The 18313-nt window shown below is 38.1% G+C and overlaps 1 protein-coding gene across 3 annotated transcripts in view; it reads right to left on the reverse strand.

The window, feature by feature from the left end:
* LGR5 (leucine rich repeat containing G protein-coupled receptor 5) overlaps nucleotides 1-18313 on the reverse strand; it is a 93210-nt gene that overhangs the window by 48722 nt on the left and 26175 nt on the right. For all 3 annotated transcript variants that reach the window (XM_056341010.1, XM_056341011.1, XM_056341009.1), the window contains exon 2: nucleotides 5964-6035. In XM_056341010.1, coding sequence (XP_056196985.1) covers nucleotides 5964-6035 — 72 coding nt within the window. The remainder of the gene's footprint in view (nucleotides 1-5963; nucleotides 6036-18313) is intronic.

Genomic DNA, 18313 nt, shown 5'->3' on the forward strand with positions numbered 1-18313 from the left:
AGGATCTACAGATATATAGGACGTTTAATAAAACATTGTTTCACCTTGGTTTAATTAAGTATAATGTCACTATCTGTATTGATAGCAAAACACAAAAAACTCTTTCTATGACTCCTTTTGATATTCTAAACTAGTTCCTAACTAATACTGCTGGATAATAAATTACGAGTTCCAGAAAGCATTTACAAGCTACAAGCCAAAAATAAACTTCAACCCACGCTCAGTAAGACCAATGCAGCAGCACTGACAAGGTTTCTTGGATATCAACCTAGAACATTTGTTTCCGCTTGCATGTGTATCTTTACTCTTCTCATTTCTCTTTTATCTTCTTTCTCCATCTTCTCCCCTTCTGCCCCTTTACACCACAGATGTACAGTAGTTCCAGTGTCAAGGCTGCTCTGTGCAATTTGCCGTAACATTTCCAGAGTAACTGTCTGTCAGCACAAGCTATTCAACAAGCAATGCAAGCAGCTCTGATTTAGTAAGGCATTTGCTCTGTTGTTTCTCTTTTTTTCTTTTTTTTTTTTTTTTTTTTTCCCTCATCTTGTCATTCTTGATAAGAGAGCAAAAAAGGCAGTTTGGAGGGTGTCAGGCTGACACATCCACATGGGAGAGTTCTTTGTTGTTGCTTGCTTTGGTGGCATCAAAGGGACAGCAACAAAGGCAGTGACAGTTCTAGAACACCAGGGCCCTTGTTTTGTGAATGTAGAGCTTACAAGTTTTTGTCTTGTACAGTCGGAATTTTCTGTGTTTGTTCTTTTCTAGTAAATCAAACTAACCATATACGCATAAAGTAGGGAAGAAAACTACTGTAATTGCTTCCGACCGATTAACTAGATAAACATCTCACTGTTTTTACCAATGTATGGGTAATTTCAAGCTGACCCAGTGCACTGGCCTCTGTCAGGACTTTGAGTGCCTCCCTTGCTGTATTAAAGCAAAACTGGGGAGCCACAGCCCTGAGTTATCAACAAGACTGTATTACGGCAACAGAATTTACAAGCTGCCATGGGCCGCTTGCCTGGCTGGTACCTCTCACTGACAAACACCACATATCCAACACGGTGGCATAGTCTGAATAGGTAAGTCTCTACATGTATGCATGTATGAAATGAAGAGACCAAATTCACCATTTATGTGAATAAATAAAATTCACAACTTAAGTGTTAGGTTGTGTGCAGCTCTGAAATTACCTATGGGATCGTAAGTCATTTAGCAATGAAAGTTACTGCTGAAACTTTAGTTGACAGAGGTGGCACAACGAAATTACCACCAGGAACAGCTCCACTAAACCTGCTGTGCAAGAACTGTAAACCAGTATTTAAGTGACCTCTAAAGGAAGCATGTGTGGACAGTTGAAGACCACTAGATGATACTCTATTTTTACTACTGTTGTTCATGTCAGTTGCAGGTATTTTTACTTTTTTGCCCTGGAGGTTTTAAAATCTATGCAGATTAATGTTTGGGAATGATTTTAGTATTTAAGCATCCTGTCCAAAGATTGCTGAAGTAAATTACAAGATTCCCTCACTTTCTCTAATGCTTTGCACTATGGCTGCAGCACTTTCATGTTTTCTACTAGCTTACATAATAGTAAAAATGTACAGAATCAGTCTTCAGTGCTGGCCACAATGTGCCTGCACCAGCACAAAAATAAAAGACCGTGAAAGACCCCAGGAGTTAATGCTCTCAGTTTTCAAACATGTAAATGACCGGAGAGCTCAGTCCCACCACTCAAAGTCAGTGGGGAAAAGAACACCTAACTCCCATTAACGGTTTTGAAAACCTCTTTGCAGGAAGGAAGAACAAACAGAGAGAGAAGTAAAGGGAAAACAATATATAGGAACAGATGGTAACGGATTGTGCCTGGTAATTTAGGACTAAATTTTCATGTATACAGAGGCCTCCTGACCACTTCTGCAGTGTAAAGGGATTTCCACATAAATCATGGTGAGATTCACATAATACGTCTGGTTTTTATCGTATCTGTAATTCTGCACTTCAGTATTGCAATAAATGCATTTTTAAAGGCACTTTTGCCTGAGTAACCACTGTATTAACACCGTGATCAATCTCAAAAACTTTGTAAATATATTTAATTCCCTTCAAGGTTATTTTAAGAAGTATCACAGGTGTGACTAAACTTTCTTGCACCTGTATGAAGGCTGCAATTAGTTTAAGGTAGATTCGTTGCTTGATTTTGTGAAATGGAACTTATTTGGAACTGTCTTACTCTGTAGGTAAAATAATTGTAATAAATCAGTCCTTTGTTGCTGTTTTAATAAAACCCCTATTTTAAGTAAAAATAGTGATGTACTACAAATCACTTGGAGTTTTGCTTATCTGTGGAATGTTCCAGTGTTTAAAATAAAAGCCTCATATATGTGCATGTGTGGGTGTGGGTTCACATATTTAGGCATATGCATATGCATATGTATGTATGTATGGAGATATATCTAGCTGGAGATATTTGTACTTAGGTCTGATTCAAATAGTTAAATTATTATTGGCTTTCTTCCTCACTCTTCATAGAGACGTTAATTTATAAGATAAAACAGATTCAGGCACTGCTTTGAAGTGTTACTAATGACAAAATGCTATGTCTACACTCAGATGGAGCTGCCTCTTAAACTCTTAAGAAACCCATCATAGGTAATTTTTTACACTTTTAAAAAACCCTTGTTTTCATGCATTACTCTAACTTACTGCTTTATTAATATGGGCATTTTACACATTGTAGAATGACATGTGTCTAGAAATACTCTGCATAAGATTGAGTCTTGGACTCAGTCAGACTGATAAATATCTGCAGTTATTTTGAATTTATAATGAAGAATTTAACTTAATGGTGTTGTACAAGTTCATGCAGAGCAACTTGCTGATAATCAAGCAGCCAAAGCATATTTCTTTCTTGGTGGGAGTTCTATCACATGCACTTTAAGAGAAAATCAGGCCTGAAAGGCCCATCATTTTCACAAAAAAACCCCAAACAATAATAAAATCTTGCTCAAAACTAAACTTTTTAGGAGCTAGAACAGTTCAGTTTTCAAAGTACCACAATATTGCCCACAATTTTTAAAGGTCCATACACCTCAAAAATACAGCATAGTTTCAATATGTTGTACTTCGGTGATCAAACTCTTTGGTTAAGGATAAATACCAGGCATGATCACTAGGACTGCCAGAATTCTTCCTGCAGAGGTGTCTAACCTTGGCTGGAAGAGTGGGTCAGATTCAGCCTAGAAGGTCAGAACTGGCTGAACAGACTCAGCTTATACATCCTCGCTTTGGAGTCAAAACAATCGGTTTAACTGTCTTAAAAAAATCTCAGTGCTTTTGGGTATTGAGTTATCAGTATTGCCAAACCATGCATCTAGGACATAACATCCAAGCTAAAACTCAGTGGATCAGTCGTTAGCTTTTATCAGATTTTTGAACCAGCCTTCTAATAAAGGGATTAGTAACGCTTTTTTTCAACACTAAAAAACCATAAAAAACTCATTTTAAGCTCCTGCTGTTGTATTTCAAAGAGCAGACAGACATTTCTAAGATGTACTTTTACTTCATGGAAACATTGCTTTGGTATAAAGTTGTCATAAATTCTTATTTTTACAATGTCTGCCTTATAGGCCAACTTATATTTTGCAATACTCCCATTTAACTGAGCCACATAAACAAAACAAAGAATTCCCAGATAAGCTGGCAATAAAAATCATGTGGCAATGCCTGGATGGGCAAAACAATTTTCATATGTACAATCACTGCTCAGAAATGAACATAGGGAAACATGGGAACTACAATGGCTGCTACCCCCTACTTTAAAATTGAATACCCAATTCCCCTTTCATTGTCTATATTTTTTTCAGTGTAATACTGGACTGAATTGTATTACATGCCTCTGAACACTGAAGAATCTCTCAGCACAATGGGTTTGAATCTGCATTAAGAAGAGGTAATCAGTTGCCTCATCTCTTCAAAGGCTTCTATGCTTATTTGAAGAGTGAATACAAACTGCAAGAGTTTCAAAAAACAGTATCACAATTAATAAGAAATGGAAATGATTGGCTTCTGTGAACCAAATGGAGGATCTGACTAGTGTATACGTAAAATGAAACAAAGTAAAGAAAGAAATAATCTTCTGGTACTATCAGCAACGAAGGACTGGATTTACTTAATTTGGAACAGAGGGTTGTAAGGATAACAGTTTAATACTTCTGGTGGAAAAAGTAGGCCCAACACAAGAATAAGGTAAGAACACTTTCAAAGGTCTTGATCAGGAAGATGAAGTAGATTGCTGCCATGACCTAAGTATTACTATTTGGGTCATCTAACTTTGGACTGTAAAATGAAAGAGTGAAGATAACTTGGCTTAATGTATTAGAATTTCCTTCCAGGAAAAGCCCAAACTTTTGTTTTTCTTCTTTTCGTTAATGGCTGGAGAGAAATCATTGGGTTGCAAGTTTTCAGTAGGGTCATTATAGTTGACAGGAGACTGGACAAGCAAACATGAACATGACGCAAAAATCCACAAGCAGGGACTTCGCGGCGTGATTCACTTCACACGCACATGATACGTACGGTTACCACTTGGTGTGTGACATCTCTCCTTGTTATGTCCATATCTATATGTTATTTGAAAGTTGCACCAACAGCAAAATAGATAATGATAACCAAATAAAAGATGTATGTAAAGGAAGAGGGAGAATTTAAAGAAATAATACCTTCTAAATACGAATGCTGCCAGTAATAAAAATAAGGCAGGACAGGAAAACGTGCTTGCAAATAGGGCATTGTTCAAAGTTAGCATTACAAAATGGTTTTAATTTCTTTTTCTTTTTCATAGATGCCAGCTGGAAAGACCAAGTGGTAAAATTCAAATGAGTGTTAGCAAGAACACCAAAAGCTGTCAGGGCAATACCCACCTAAACTGCAGAGGACTGTACACGTCACAGCTTAAAAAGATTGTTGTCTTTGCAAGAACAGCAGCACCATGACTTTGTGTGTCTTATATGGGTTTTATGGTGTGTTAGCAGCTGGAAGTACTATTTAAAAAGGAGGCTTTCACTTTTTAAAAACTTATAAACCACATTTCAGAAAAGGCTGGATAACGAGACAATTCTTTTAATCAGCTTGTAGAGGTACTCATGCAAATGCCAGTGCCACCTTTTTCCCACAAGATCTATGGTGCATCAGTTACAGAGTCTCCGTCATTCCTCAGGAACCTAAATTTTCTTTTAAGCCTGGGCCATTATAATTAGGGTCACTGCCAAATCCAGGTCTCATGAATGCACAATACTTTTCACTTTTGGTTAGTCACCATCACGTCAAAACAGCATTCCTCTTTTGATGTTGTGCTTGATTAGCTAGTTGTTGCAATGTACTTTTTCCTGTCAGTAAACGTACTAGATAGTGCAACTAAGCTTTTTGCAGGATTCTGCATTTTACAGTCAGCCTTCAGGGACGCTAAATGTAACAGTAAGGAAACAGTAATTAAAAGTGATTAGGACAAGAAGCCTTGATACTATGAGATGTGGACTCAATTGTCCTTGACACAGGCAGAAAAAGGCTGCAGGTTTTGGTTTTGATTATAGCTTTACTTGCATTTTAATAAACATGCGCCAGTATTCAAACTTTTAATATCCTGCTGCTTAACTATTTCCAAAAAGCAATCCAGCTCTTTTAAACAGCCCTTGTTTAAAAATTTTAATTTGTTTGGCTCTGTCTCTGCTTAGAGAAGTTGTAGCCTCACGGTAACTCTTTTTACAAGTTCATTTCCAGAATCACAAGCAATTGTGGTGGTTTTTTTTTTTTTTTTTTCAACTAAGTGTTTCCGCATGTGCCAAAAGTGTCAGGCTGACAGCCTTCCTGCACTGTTTTATCTGGTTCCCACAGTACGTATGAGAGACAAGCACAGGAATGTGTCTAGTACTGACTATGCCCATCAAGGATACAATGATACTTACAGCTCTTCCAGGAAGCGGAGATTGTGCACAGGGTTTGAGGGCAGCTTAGTAATGTTGTTCATACTGAGATCACTGTAGGGGAAAACAGACAGAGACTTAATATGGCATGCCACAACTGTGGTGTCCAGCTGTTCATTCCACACATTTTTAAGTACTACATTAACAAAAAATAGTTCCTCTGCCAGAATTGATGAATTGTTATCCAGTTAGCATGTTAAACATTATTTTGTATGAACACAGCTTTGTCAACCCAAATACAGGCTGTAGCATGTTCTTAATTTCCAAAGATTTGGGAATGTTTTATCAGGCTCTATAAATCAGGTGGAACACTAAACAAACCTTTCAGTTCACATAATTTTAATAAACCACTCTACTGTACAAATTTACTTGGAGTAGTAAAGGAAAACTACTATGACTTTTGTTGTAGCACCGTAGCACACTTGGTTTACTAAAGCAGACAGGCAAAAGCATACAGATATAAACTATCTATCTGCATCATTCTTTACATTTCACGAATATGGATACATTTTGCGTTTGCTGTACAACCTGCTGCACGGTCATACTGATTTGCCTTGCCTTACATTAGGCACATCAGGTGTCCCCAAAATCCAACTTACTTGAGTCAAAGAAATGACATATTTTCAGATAATAAACATCCCCTTTTTAGAGTGCTCTTTTTTTGCAGGTACTCAAATTGCATTATATAAGTGAAATGAACCATAAAACAAGGGTGTAATGTGATCCTGCTCTGTAGCACACTTCCTGATGGGGTTCCACGGTAGTTCCTGGCACAGGAAACAACCAGCCATGTCAGCTCTGTCACAGTTCATTCAAGCTATGTTTTAGACTAAATTTCATATACCATTTTATTCTTAACATGCTTTTCCATTGTTTTCCATTGTCTTCCCCATGCCCTACAGTATCATCATAATTGTTTTGCATTAAGTATAAGAACTGTAAAAAGACTGCATAATACAATCCTGTGTGGAAGGTGCGACTTACACACCTACCAAAACTCCTTTAACTGTTAAAATAAAAATATCAGAGGCACGTATTTTATGCAAATGTTACGTGATAATTTAATAATGGGCACTATTTAAACATATATATGTTTGTAGTAGCGCTTATAGTTTCCAGCTACATTGGGTAGTATTTACATAACTTTATTTCTTCCAGCTGTTGAGAGCTTACAAGGTAAATAAGTTATCTGTACTTTGGTGGGTAGACGTCCTATTCCTATTCCATCTAGTTCTTATTACTCACAGTCTGTTTCACATTACAGAATATATGCTTTTAGTCAGCATAGTTAATTTTGATGTTTGACCTTTTGCTGAATTTTAAAATGGATAATTTAAAAATGTACTTCACATAGAGATTTTGAAATAAAGGAAATGTGTTAATACTTTACAACAATTATCAAATAATTGTTGGCTAAGGTCTCTGCATTCACTTCAAAATCAAGGTATAATTTGAGAACCGTGTACTTATTAAATTCATTCTTTACTGTAATACTTTATCACCTAATTCTTTCATACTGTTTAGCAGGTTATTACCCTTTCACTTTGATAAAGACTCAAAGAATTTATTCTGGCAAAGGAACAAAAACATGGATTTATTTGGCAAAAGAAAAACTCATCCAGGTAGTGAATCATATGATACTGACTATCAAGGTAAGTCCAGTATTTTAACAATTATCATTTTGATCGTGAGATTTTCAATACGTGTCTTAATGGGTTTTTGTAAACACAACGTATCACATTTTAGACTTCAAAAGCCAGCCTTGGTGGAACATGGGAGTGATTCATCTTCAGATAGACACATTCTGCAAAACCAGCACTAAACAGTGCTCAGGGAAACCTGAAGCCTGTTTTTCTAGCATATTAATTTCTATTAGTAGTCAGCAGTACCTGTCTGCTTGTATCACCCACAGGACCCCATGATGACACCAGTCACAAGCAATCTACAGACCAGACCCTAACATCTTAAGAGGATCAGAATAACATAAGGTGGCTTTCATTACATGCTTTGATACACAATGAGAAAATCAACAATACCTGCACTTCTCTTAAAAACATCTTTCAACCCCAGAGGTGGATTTACCAACATTGAACTCCAATGTCCTAGTCTCCATTTTGAACTCCACCTGTAGTAAAGTATGTGCCTACATCACATGATGGAGGAGAACCTCCCCAGTCTACATTGCAGCAATTGTTAGCTTTTTAAAAATTTAACAGTCTAATCTAATTCTGTTAGACAGGTTCTTTTTTTCCCAGATTATTCTTTTCTTGCCACATAAAGTACAAAGATGTTTTTGTCAACAGAACTACTAAACATTACCTATGCATATTTTGTAGAATCATAGAAATATTTAGGTTGGAAAAGACCCTTAAGATCAAGTCCAATCATTAACCTAACACTACCAAGTCCACCACTAAACCGTGTCCCTAAATACCATGCCTACGCATCTTTTAAATACCACCAGGGATGGTGGAAGTAACAGAAATTATTTCCAATACCACTACGGATGGTGGAAGTAACAGTAATTATTTCCAAATTTCAACAATAACATTGTTCGTAACTAGTTTTTAACACACTAGTAACTAACACACAGACCATTCCAGTCTGTGTTGGTGATGTGTTATTGCTATAGCTATAAGGGTTTAAGGATATAAGAGAGACTAATGAAGGGAGTGTTAATATCTTTGATTAGGCTAGCTGATACATCTGGAAACCCAGAAACTTTCAGGCACAAAAATCCAAAACCTCTACTTCTTCCCACTGTACCAGCTGGTTAAATAGGTGACTATTTCTGTCTAAAAACCTCACATTGGTTAGATTGGCAAAGCGGTAGTTCATCGGTGCTTACATTTTTTAGATAATCTTCTGGGTCAGAATCACCACAGATGCATTTAATCCGATTTTTGTTCACTGAATTAAGTAAGGGACTTACGAGAGAAGTCCCATGACCAAGAGCTACTTCTGGGGGCATGTTGGAGATGTGAAACAAGCAAAAAGAGTTAATGCAATGCAATCAGTCACTGGATCTCATGTCAGTAATACTGTAAAGTTTGGGCTGCGAAGCAGAAATCCCTCACGGTGCTCCAGAGAGAAATAAAGGAGGTTATTAACAAACTTGCCAGCCTTTGGACCATACTGCCAAGAAGACATAGCTAGTATGAGATTTATGGCCATTAGCTAGATCAAGCACAGCTAACAGCCAGAGAGAGCTAGTAGGTAAACGGTAGGCTTACATATTATTACTATGAAAAACAGTAACAATCGTGATAGGGTATGTCTTATGTCCTGCACCTGCAATGGGTTTTTTCCAAAAGGTTCATCAAAGAGGTTTTCTGATTTCTCCTTTCAGTGCTAGCCTGTCAAAATCTGCAATCTGCTCTCTCTAGAAAAGAGAAGGGGATGAAAATGGCTTGCACATCAGGATTTGTAGCGTAATGGTGAAAAACATTAAAATCAAAGTACTATATCTTTAACTATCCTCAGCAGAATGGTTCTGATATTAAATCAGATCCATTCCCCAATTTCCTTTCTATGCCAGTGCAGATATATGCAGAACCAAATTAGCTGAAACTGCAAACGTTTCTTGTCAAACCTGGTAGACTGTCACAAGCTACAGTGATGAAAAACTTAAAATTATTAGAATACTGAAAATCTTCAAATAAGTTAGTATAACAGAACTACTCCTGTAATTCACCACCAAAACATGTGCAACCCCCACCCATGTCAGTAGAAGTGGCATTCTAAGAGTATATTCTGAGTTTTAAAATGCTCCTAATGTGAACAGCAATAGTACCAGATCTACATTTATAAAAACTACCTGCACCATGAGCTGATGTACTGTATTGGAAAAGCGATACATTATTTTGAACAGTCAGATGAACACATCGTCTGTTCTCCCACCAGCATTCCTGCAGCCTGTTTCCAACTGCCGACTACAAAAGCAACATAACAGCGAACAAAACTTCCAGCTTTCCAAAAGATAAGAAGTTTTGCTTCAGTGACTGCATTGGCAACACAGCTCACTATAATGTTATTTTAATTATACTCTGTGCCAATCAATCACCACGCTGTGTCTCTGGTGCCTTGCAGAAGGAATCCTATCTGTGACGGAATCTTTGAAGAACGGAAAATATTGTGAACTGCACCATGCATCTATCTGTTTTTTCTTGGTTACTGTATGGGCAAATTTTGAGCATTTGCAAAACACACTCCAAGAAGGCAAATACAACAGGTCTTTTTTTCACCCCTGTTTTGTTGTCCATGCATATAAGTGCTGAAAAGATATCGAGTTACCACCTTGAAAGTGAGTTGTTCACAATGAATTCCCGAAAGCCAGTAAAACAAGTTAGAGTGAACTAGTTCTTAACATATAATAGATGAATCTGGAGGCTAAGTTATCAACCTGTTATTAGTGGTTATTACATGAGATGTTTCACTGACTATTCATCTCGTAAGATCAGTTTTCCATATTACATTCATGTCCTTTGAAAGAGAATAAAAATATGTTTTGGGATATATGCAAGGCTTCTATTGGCTTTCAGCAACCTGTTAATCTACTACTAGGCTAAACTTCTATCATACTGAATGGTACAAACTTGTCTACCCATTGCAGGGCTGATAGAATCATCCAATACCAAAGACAATTAATTTTGTAGCCTATCTTTTTTCCAACAGTTGCAACCTGTTTGGTTTTTATAAAATTATTAAGACTTATTATTAGGATTATTATTATGAATCTTCTAGGCCTGCCTTAGTCCAACAAGATGTATTAATGATTATTTTTATGGAAGTCTTTGAAAGAGAAAGGACTCACATAAAAATACTGACAGTAGACTAAATGCACGCCCTGAGTTCTTTACCAGCTGCTAACAGCTCCTGAACTAAGACCATTTCTTTAATCCATCTACAGTTTGACATCATCTTACATGTAATAATATAAAAGAACGAAAAGGGGTGAGAATTACTACTGCTCTTTCCTTGCTGTGCCTATCTTTTTAACACAGCACTCTTGCTTCTGCTGTTGGCAGAATACTTTACTAAGTCCACTATATGATGGAAGAATATGCTAGCTATTAAGTGCATGCCATCTACTAATGAAAATGTTTCATTATGGATATTAAAAATAACTTAATCTGCTATAGCTACTTAAAGGAGATAAATCTATTTGCCAACACTGTAGTAGTAGTAGTAGTAGTAGATCCTATTTCTTACAATTAAATTCCTATCACATGGTTTCATTCAAGGGTTTTAATAAATAAACAGAATAAGAATTACCATCATTTTACAGAAGGGAAACTAAGACACCTAATGGTGAAGTGACATGCTCACAGCCAAACAGTAGGTTGTATGCCATGGAGGAATCAAACACCGATGAATTATTTGTCCAGTGCCCTTTTCATTAGATCATATTGTCTGCCTCATGGCATTTACACCGGTTTTCCAAATGGTGATGCATGAGCTGTCAATAGGCTCAGAAGACAATGACCATATTTTCATTTTAATGGTCCTAGATTAGATTATCTTCCCAAATCAACATGAAAATCGGTAGACATGTATTTGCATGTTTAATACACCCATGCAGGGCAGCACGGGGCAGAGTATAAGCATACATAAATAAGCATTGTAAGCACTTCCTGACAATTAAATCAGCATTTCTTCTCACAACTACCTTCAAACTTAATTTGTTGTTCTTTGAAGGATGCTAGTATAATTCACATTTGAAGCACCGTATCTTTATGTTTGGAAAAATCTTATGGAAAAAAGTGGTAGCTTTGCTGGAAGAAGCAGTAAAGGGAAAGAGTTATAACAGACATTACATGGAATAGGTAATCTCTCTTATCAGGGTATTCACAATAAATAACCAGTGGCAACAGCATGGATATTTCTGCCCTTCTGCATGTTGATTCTGAAGTTCTAAAATTAAATATTTTAAAAAACATTATCCTTGGTCATATTATTTGTAATAGCCAATTACCAGCAACTAATCCCATTCTATGCTTTTAAAATTAACACAGAAGTGATGCAAGGCTTAAAAAGGACTGCTTGTTACTTATTTTTTACAGAAAATTTCTGTTACTTGACATTGAAGTTCATAGTTTCCAGAGACCAAACACCTTTGTATTAAAACATGCCCTGCAAAAAGCAAATGACATTTTGTAGTTAATGAGAAAAGACCCTGCAGTAAGACAGTATGTGTGCTTGTGCACCTCACAAAGAGCTTTATTCCAGTAAATGGACAGTATTCCCACTGTCCCCCTTGCACTGTCCTTTCCTTCCTTGGCACACCAGTGAGATGCTTGTTCCAGCACTGCGTTTTGCTTTCAGAAGATATAACCACTGCAATTCCAAATAGGTATCTGTGGGAAGGATCAAGCACCTTGAACTTAGGAAAGCCTCAGGGGTAATTCATCAAGGTCAGGAGGGCTATGTCTACACCTCGTTGCTGCTGTCGCATACTGGCCCATAACCTGTTGGGTGAATATTAAACATCAGATCCCAGCAAACCAGGCTGATAGGCCATGTCTGGATTCAACACAACTTAACAAAATGCTTTAGCCAAAATTCTGCACTCCCAACACCTGTCAGTGGGTGGTTCCTCTAATGTCACCAGCCACCAAAATACAGCCTATTACTGCAGATGCTCTGTAACAGTCATTTTAAACAGAATGCATTACTCTTGAACATAGTAGGCAATTCTGTCATATAAACTGCCATCAAAGACTTACTTAAATCTAGACTGCAGAACATTTGTAAAGCAAACAGTACGTGCATGATTAATCTTTTCAAGAAACAATTTTGCCATTCAGTTTATCCAAGACTCCAGCAGAGGGAGCAGGCCAGAGCAAACAATTAGGGTCAAAGAGAAAGTAAAGATCAAAGATCAGATCAAGCACACACAGTGCTGAATTAATCTGACAAGTACCTGACATTTCATTTTAGGTACAAAGATTCTGGCTCTCTGCTTTTTTAGTATCTCAAATTCACAATGCTCCCTAGATGAAATTCTCCATTTTCTTTCAAAGCTGATTCATGGCTGTTCATTTGGCACTGAAGACTCAGTTTGCTAAGTAATAATTACCAGGGTAAGTTACAAAAACATTCCAACATGTCAATCATTTACTGTACTTAACTCCCATATTTTAAAGCTTAAATAAGTAAAGGAATATTTTGTAGTACAGAAGCCAGCAGGAGCAATTAAAAAGAGGACTGAATGGAATTCCTCTTCCTCCCATGCCCACAGATTGTATTAGTATTATTTCACTTTGTGAGTTATTACTTGTTTCTGCTGCACTAATTCAAATAGAATATAGGAGTACTGCATATCTGATTCATCTTGTTCAAATACCAAAAAAAACCCCACCCCACAACAAGAAAAGATATCAGTTTTCACTGTAATTTATTAAGACAACTACTAAAATATTTGTTCTGCTCTTCATCATTACCTGTTTGTTTATCAGGTACTGTTTACCTTATTTTTGACAAAGAACAGTATGGTTAATTGAGAAAAGATATTTATTAGAAGTGATCAAGTCTAGGAAAAAAAGCCCTTGGTCTCTCTTAGTTTCAGAATATTTTCTGCAGCTCTAGAAGTTGCTTATTTTTGCAACTATTTGTTACAAAAATGACAAAAACATAGGAAAACATCTTTCTTTCTGAATTAATGGACACATTCATCCATTTTAGAAACTGGGAGTCCAATTTCCTTCTAATTCCAAGTCTACAATTTCATCCCTCTGAACTCAATGAAGCTGTTCCTAAATTATGGTTATTTATATGAGAGGAGAATATCTATGAAAAGCACAGTATAGTTTGCTTGTTAGCACACTAATTTTGATTACAGCAGAAATTAATTCAAAATATATCTGAGTGTAGACAAAGACTCAAAATACAACCCTGAAGTCATGAAATACAACTTTCCTAAATCAAGTATTATGGGTCACACAGCCAACTGGGCTGAATACCCAATGGGAAGTTATGCACAGCACAGATTGTTACACAAACCAATTTTAAAACTCATCCTCACAAAAATATCCAATATTAATTCAGTGAGGCTGCTAAGGGTGGAAATGAATCAGCTTGATTTCATTTGTAACAAGATACACTGTGAGTTATTTATTCTGCTGGTCTTAAATTGCCTCAACTCAATTCCACAGCATGGATCTGAAGAATTAAAAAGCAAACAGCTTTGAGAGCATCTGCTACAAACACATTGATGGTGTAAGTCTGAGTATCTGGAAATCTGTGCGTAAGAGACCTGCATTTAGAGCAGGAAACATATATCCTACAATGCACAGTGCGAAGGTCCCCAAGGTACAGATGAGTGCGCTGGGTCCAGAGCTGGAAGTTACATTACCATGTTAGGTGCCCTCAGAAAGGCTAATTATCTCACGTACAGCAGGATGCTGCTACGACTGTACTAATTTCCCAGTGCAGGATCTCTGCACAGTGCTGCTTTGTGTGATGTAATGTAGCAGTTGTCATATATATAAACCCAGTATTCCCAAATTGGTTCACTGCAAAATACACATACTCTAGAGTAGAGGAAATTCTGGCTTGGTAAAGGAAATGGCAAAAACGGTTCAGCAAAGACAAGAGTCCACCTCTTCAATCCCGACTGATCTTTTTATCTCAGAACAGTTTTCAGTAAAGTTCTGGTTAGCTTCTTCACTACTTTTATTCTATAGGTTCCCATTTTGCTATGCATTGGTGCTGATTCATAGACTCACAGAATCATCTAGGTTGGAAAAGACCTTTAAGATCTTCAGATCCAACTGTTAATCTAATACTGCCAGGTCCACCACTAAACCATGTCCCTGTGCGACACACCTACATCTCTTTCAAATACCTCCAGGGATGGTGACTCAACCACTTCCCTGGGCAGCCTGTCCCAATGCTTGACAACCCATTTGGTGAAGAAATTTTTCCTAATATTCAATCCAAACCTCCCTTGACACAACTTGAGGCCACTTCCTCTTATCCTATCAGTTCTTACTTGGGAGAAGAGACCAACACGCACCTGGCTAAAGCTTTTCAGGTAGTTCTAGAGAGCGATAAGGTCTCCCCTGAACCTCCTCCTCTTCACGCTAAACAACGCCAGCTCCCTCAGCTGCTCCTCATAGGACTTGTGCTCCAGACCCTTCACCAGCCTCGCTGCCCGTCTCTGGACACGCTCCAGCACCTCTGTGTCTTCCTTGTGTTGAGGGGCCCAAAACTGAACACAGGATTCAAGGTGCAGCCTCACCAGTGTTGAGTGGAGGTATACAATCACTGCCCTTGTCCTGCTGGCCACACTGTTTGTGATACAAGCCAGGATGCTGTTGGCTTTCTTGGCCACCTGGGCACACTGCCAGCTCATATTCAGCTGACCGTCGATCAACACCCCTGGGTCCTTTCCCACCAGGCAGCTTTCCAGCCACTCTTCCCCAAGCCTGTAGAATTGCATGGGGTTGTTGTGACCCAGGTGCAGGACCTGACACTTTGCCTTGTCGAACCTCATACAGTTGGCCTCAGCCCACTGATCCAGCCTGTCCAGATCCCTCTGTAGAGCCTTCCCACCCTCAAGCAGATCAACACTCACAGATGACTGGACTTGTTTTAACACAGCAGTGTCACTTCAGCTTTTATTGTAGTTTAGTTGTACCTTGTGTTGTTGAAGAGTAATTGAAGAGTATCAGCAGAGAAAATGATGCTGTATCACATCTACTAGAGCTCTACTCTGGATTACTACTTTGATCAACTTTGTGTTGTTGCTTATCTGAAATGATTTTTTACAGAATCTTCTCTTTATTGCATGGACAGCCCAACTGATGTCATATTACCAGCACACTTAGTTTTGTCCAGTGTTGCTACCAAAAGAATTGCTCCTGATCTCCTCCCCACCCCAGCACTGCCCATTCCTTTTGAGGATGCTGTTGAACCACAGTTGGCAACTGATCTGGATTAAAACAAATCCAGCAGGAAAAAAAAATGGTTTTAGTCCAATTCAGTTCCCTGAGCTGTTGCTGTTTGTGCCACCACAAACTGAAGTATAGAGGTGAAACAAACAAGGAAGGTGAAGTAGAACTGATTTTTTCCAGTTGGCTTAGAGTAGTGCAGGGTGATCCTATACCTAGGATGCAAATACTGTAAATCTTCTTCAGATATACAAAGTTGTAGATTATTTTTATACACACATCTTCCCTTTATGCCTGACAAAGCCTGTTTGCTGAAATACAATGGGCCTCCAGATCTGCCAGCTCTTGGCTGGCTGACAGCCTCTTCCAACACCTCCTACAGAGCTCAGAGAAATGACAAAGCTGTCAGATTTTTCACTGACAGATTGAACGCCCAAACTTCTGCAACAGTAAGCACCAGAAAATATGTATAGCCTGATTCGTACAAAGATAATGCATTTAAAAACACTGTATTTCTCCATCAGGTAAATTCTATTTTGCTTAAGTTTTCAAAATTCTTTCATCATGAGATATCTTCATGTGGGCTGCTATGAAATAGTCTCAATATACATAAACACCACATCCTTAAATCTTATACTGACATCACATGTACCTGGTCTCCACACATTTTGTTTGCTTGTAGCTAAATAGCTGTCCTTCAGATAGGCAGACTACTGAAACACCTGAGCAAGCTTTAAACAGTTCAGGTCAAGCAGCAGGATTGAGACAACTTACCCCACCATGGAGAAATCTTCGGCAAAGACCTCATGTGTCAGATCGGGCTGGCATGTATTTTTCATGTGGTTATAGCAACACGATCTTCAGTGAAAGGGGCTATGCTCCTTCTAGTATAAAAGTATAAAATATTTCCCTTTCCAATACTTAAATTACTGGGATCAGAGCTGTACAATTAATACATGGAAGCAGAATACTTCAGGACTATTTCTACTGAGATCAGCTGGACTGTTCAGAGGATAAGCTAATATTTGTATGAGTAGAGGCAGCAGACTCTGATGCAGAATAAATGATCCCTGTTTCCTTCCTTTTATTCACAGTGTTTACATAGTCCACTGTTTGGCAACCTCATTTTGAGGCCAGTGACCCAACACTTCTTGTGATTGTTACTGAAAATCTCTTCAGGGCAAGCAATTAACTGGTGCTGTTCAAATTCACTGATGTGTCTCAGTTTCAGGTTTCAAACATCAGTTTTGGGTCTTCCTGGAGAAAATACTGAACAACATTACAAAACATCAGTAGCTAAAACAAACTAAAACAAGCCTTTAACAAATGTAAACTGTTGCTGCCAAATGTATTGCACCTGTGTGCATATGTAGATCTCCTATGATGAAGTGCATCTCCTATATTACACCTGTCTGCTCTGCTTTTTTTTGCACATGAAATGAATTTTCCAAGATCTCTTTTCTTTAGCTATTCCAAATGCTATAAAAATGCTGGAAAGAATCAGCTGCCCTATTATTTACATGTCTTAAAACTTGTAACACAGCAAGTCAATGTCAGCACTAGAACAGTGCCTGGGGGTAAACACCTGGCTCCACTGATGCCGGTAGGAAAACTCCCATTGACTCCCATGGGAGGAGGACGTCATCCCAGGCCTATGAGTGCCTAATGCCAGGTTCTACCCAATAGGCAGTATTTTACAGTTCTGGAAATCATGTAACAGCACATCATTTTGCCTGGAGTCGTGAATGTAGTACTGCTGGGTTCACTGGAAAGATTTCTACATATTTTTTCCAGCCCTTTCATCGTTTCTAAAATCTGTTGAGTTAAAGGTGGGATGCCGTTAGTTTGGGTCACTGAGAGAGGAAAGTGTGATATTTTCTGCCGACAGAATCATCCTTATACCTTTTTTTTCAAGTGAGTAGGTTCAAAAATCTAAGGAAGTGGTTTATTTCAGTTTCTTTTACTTCTGTATTGTTCACTGTTACAGCCTTTCTTTCTTTTCTGTTTGGTTGTCATGCATGCTCCAATTATTCAGGTATTTAACTTTTCACTCCTGGTATCCTGCTTCCAAAGCAGTGTGCTGATTCTCCTCATTTTTCTTTTCTTGCCCTCTCTTTTCCATAGCCTTTGCTCATTTTTTCTTTCATATGAAGTTCAGCTTTCCAGTCAGCTCCATCAGGAAACCAGAAGGACTACTCACAATAATCTGGATGGTGATTGTTCTTTTCTAGGCAAAGATGAATCAACATTTTGGAACTAAAAGGCTTAGGCAATCTCTCTTACAGGCTTAATTTGTCTTGAGATGAACAAGACGCACAAATGAACACAGCAACACCCACCTCCTACATGACAGCAACTGCTGATGACCACTAGTCTCACGTTGCACAAGAGTGCACAAGACAGCACCTGCCACATATTGCTACTGTTAAACTCCTCCCC

This window comes from Falco biarmicus, chromosome 5 (genome assembly GCF_023638135.1).
Source record: "Falco biarmicus isolate bFalBia1 chromosome 5, bFalBia1.pri, whole genome shotgun sequence".
Taxonomy (NCBI): Eukaryota; Metazoa; Chordata; class Aves; order Falconiformes; family Falconidae; genus Falco; species Falco biarmicus.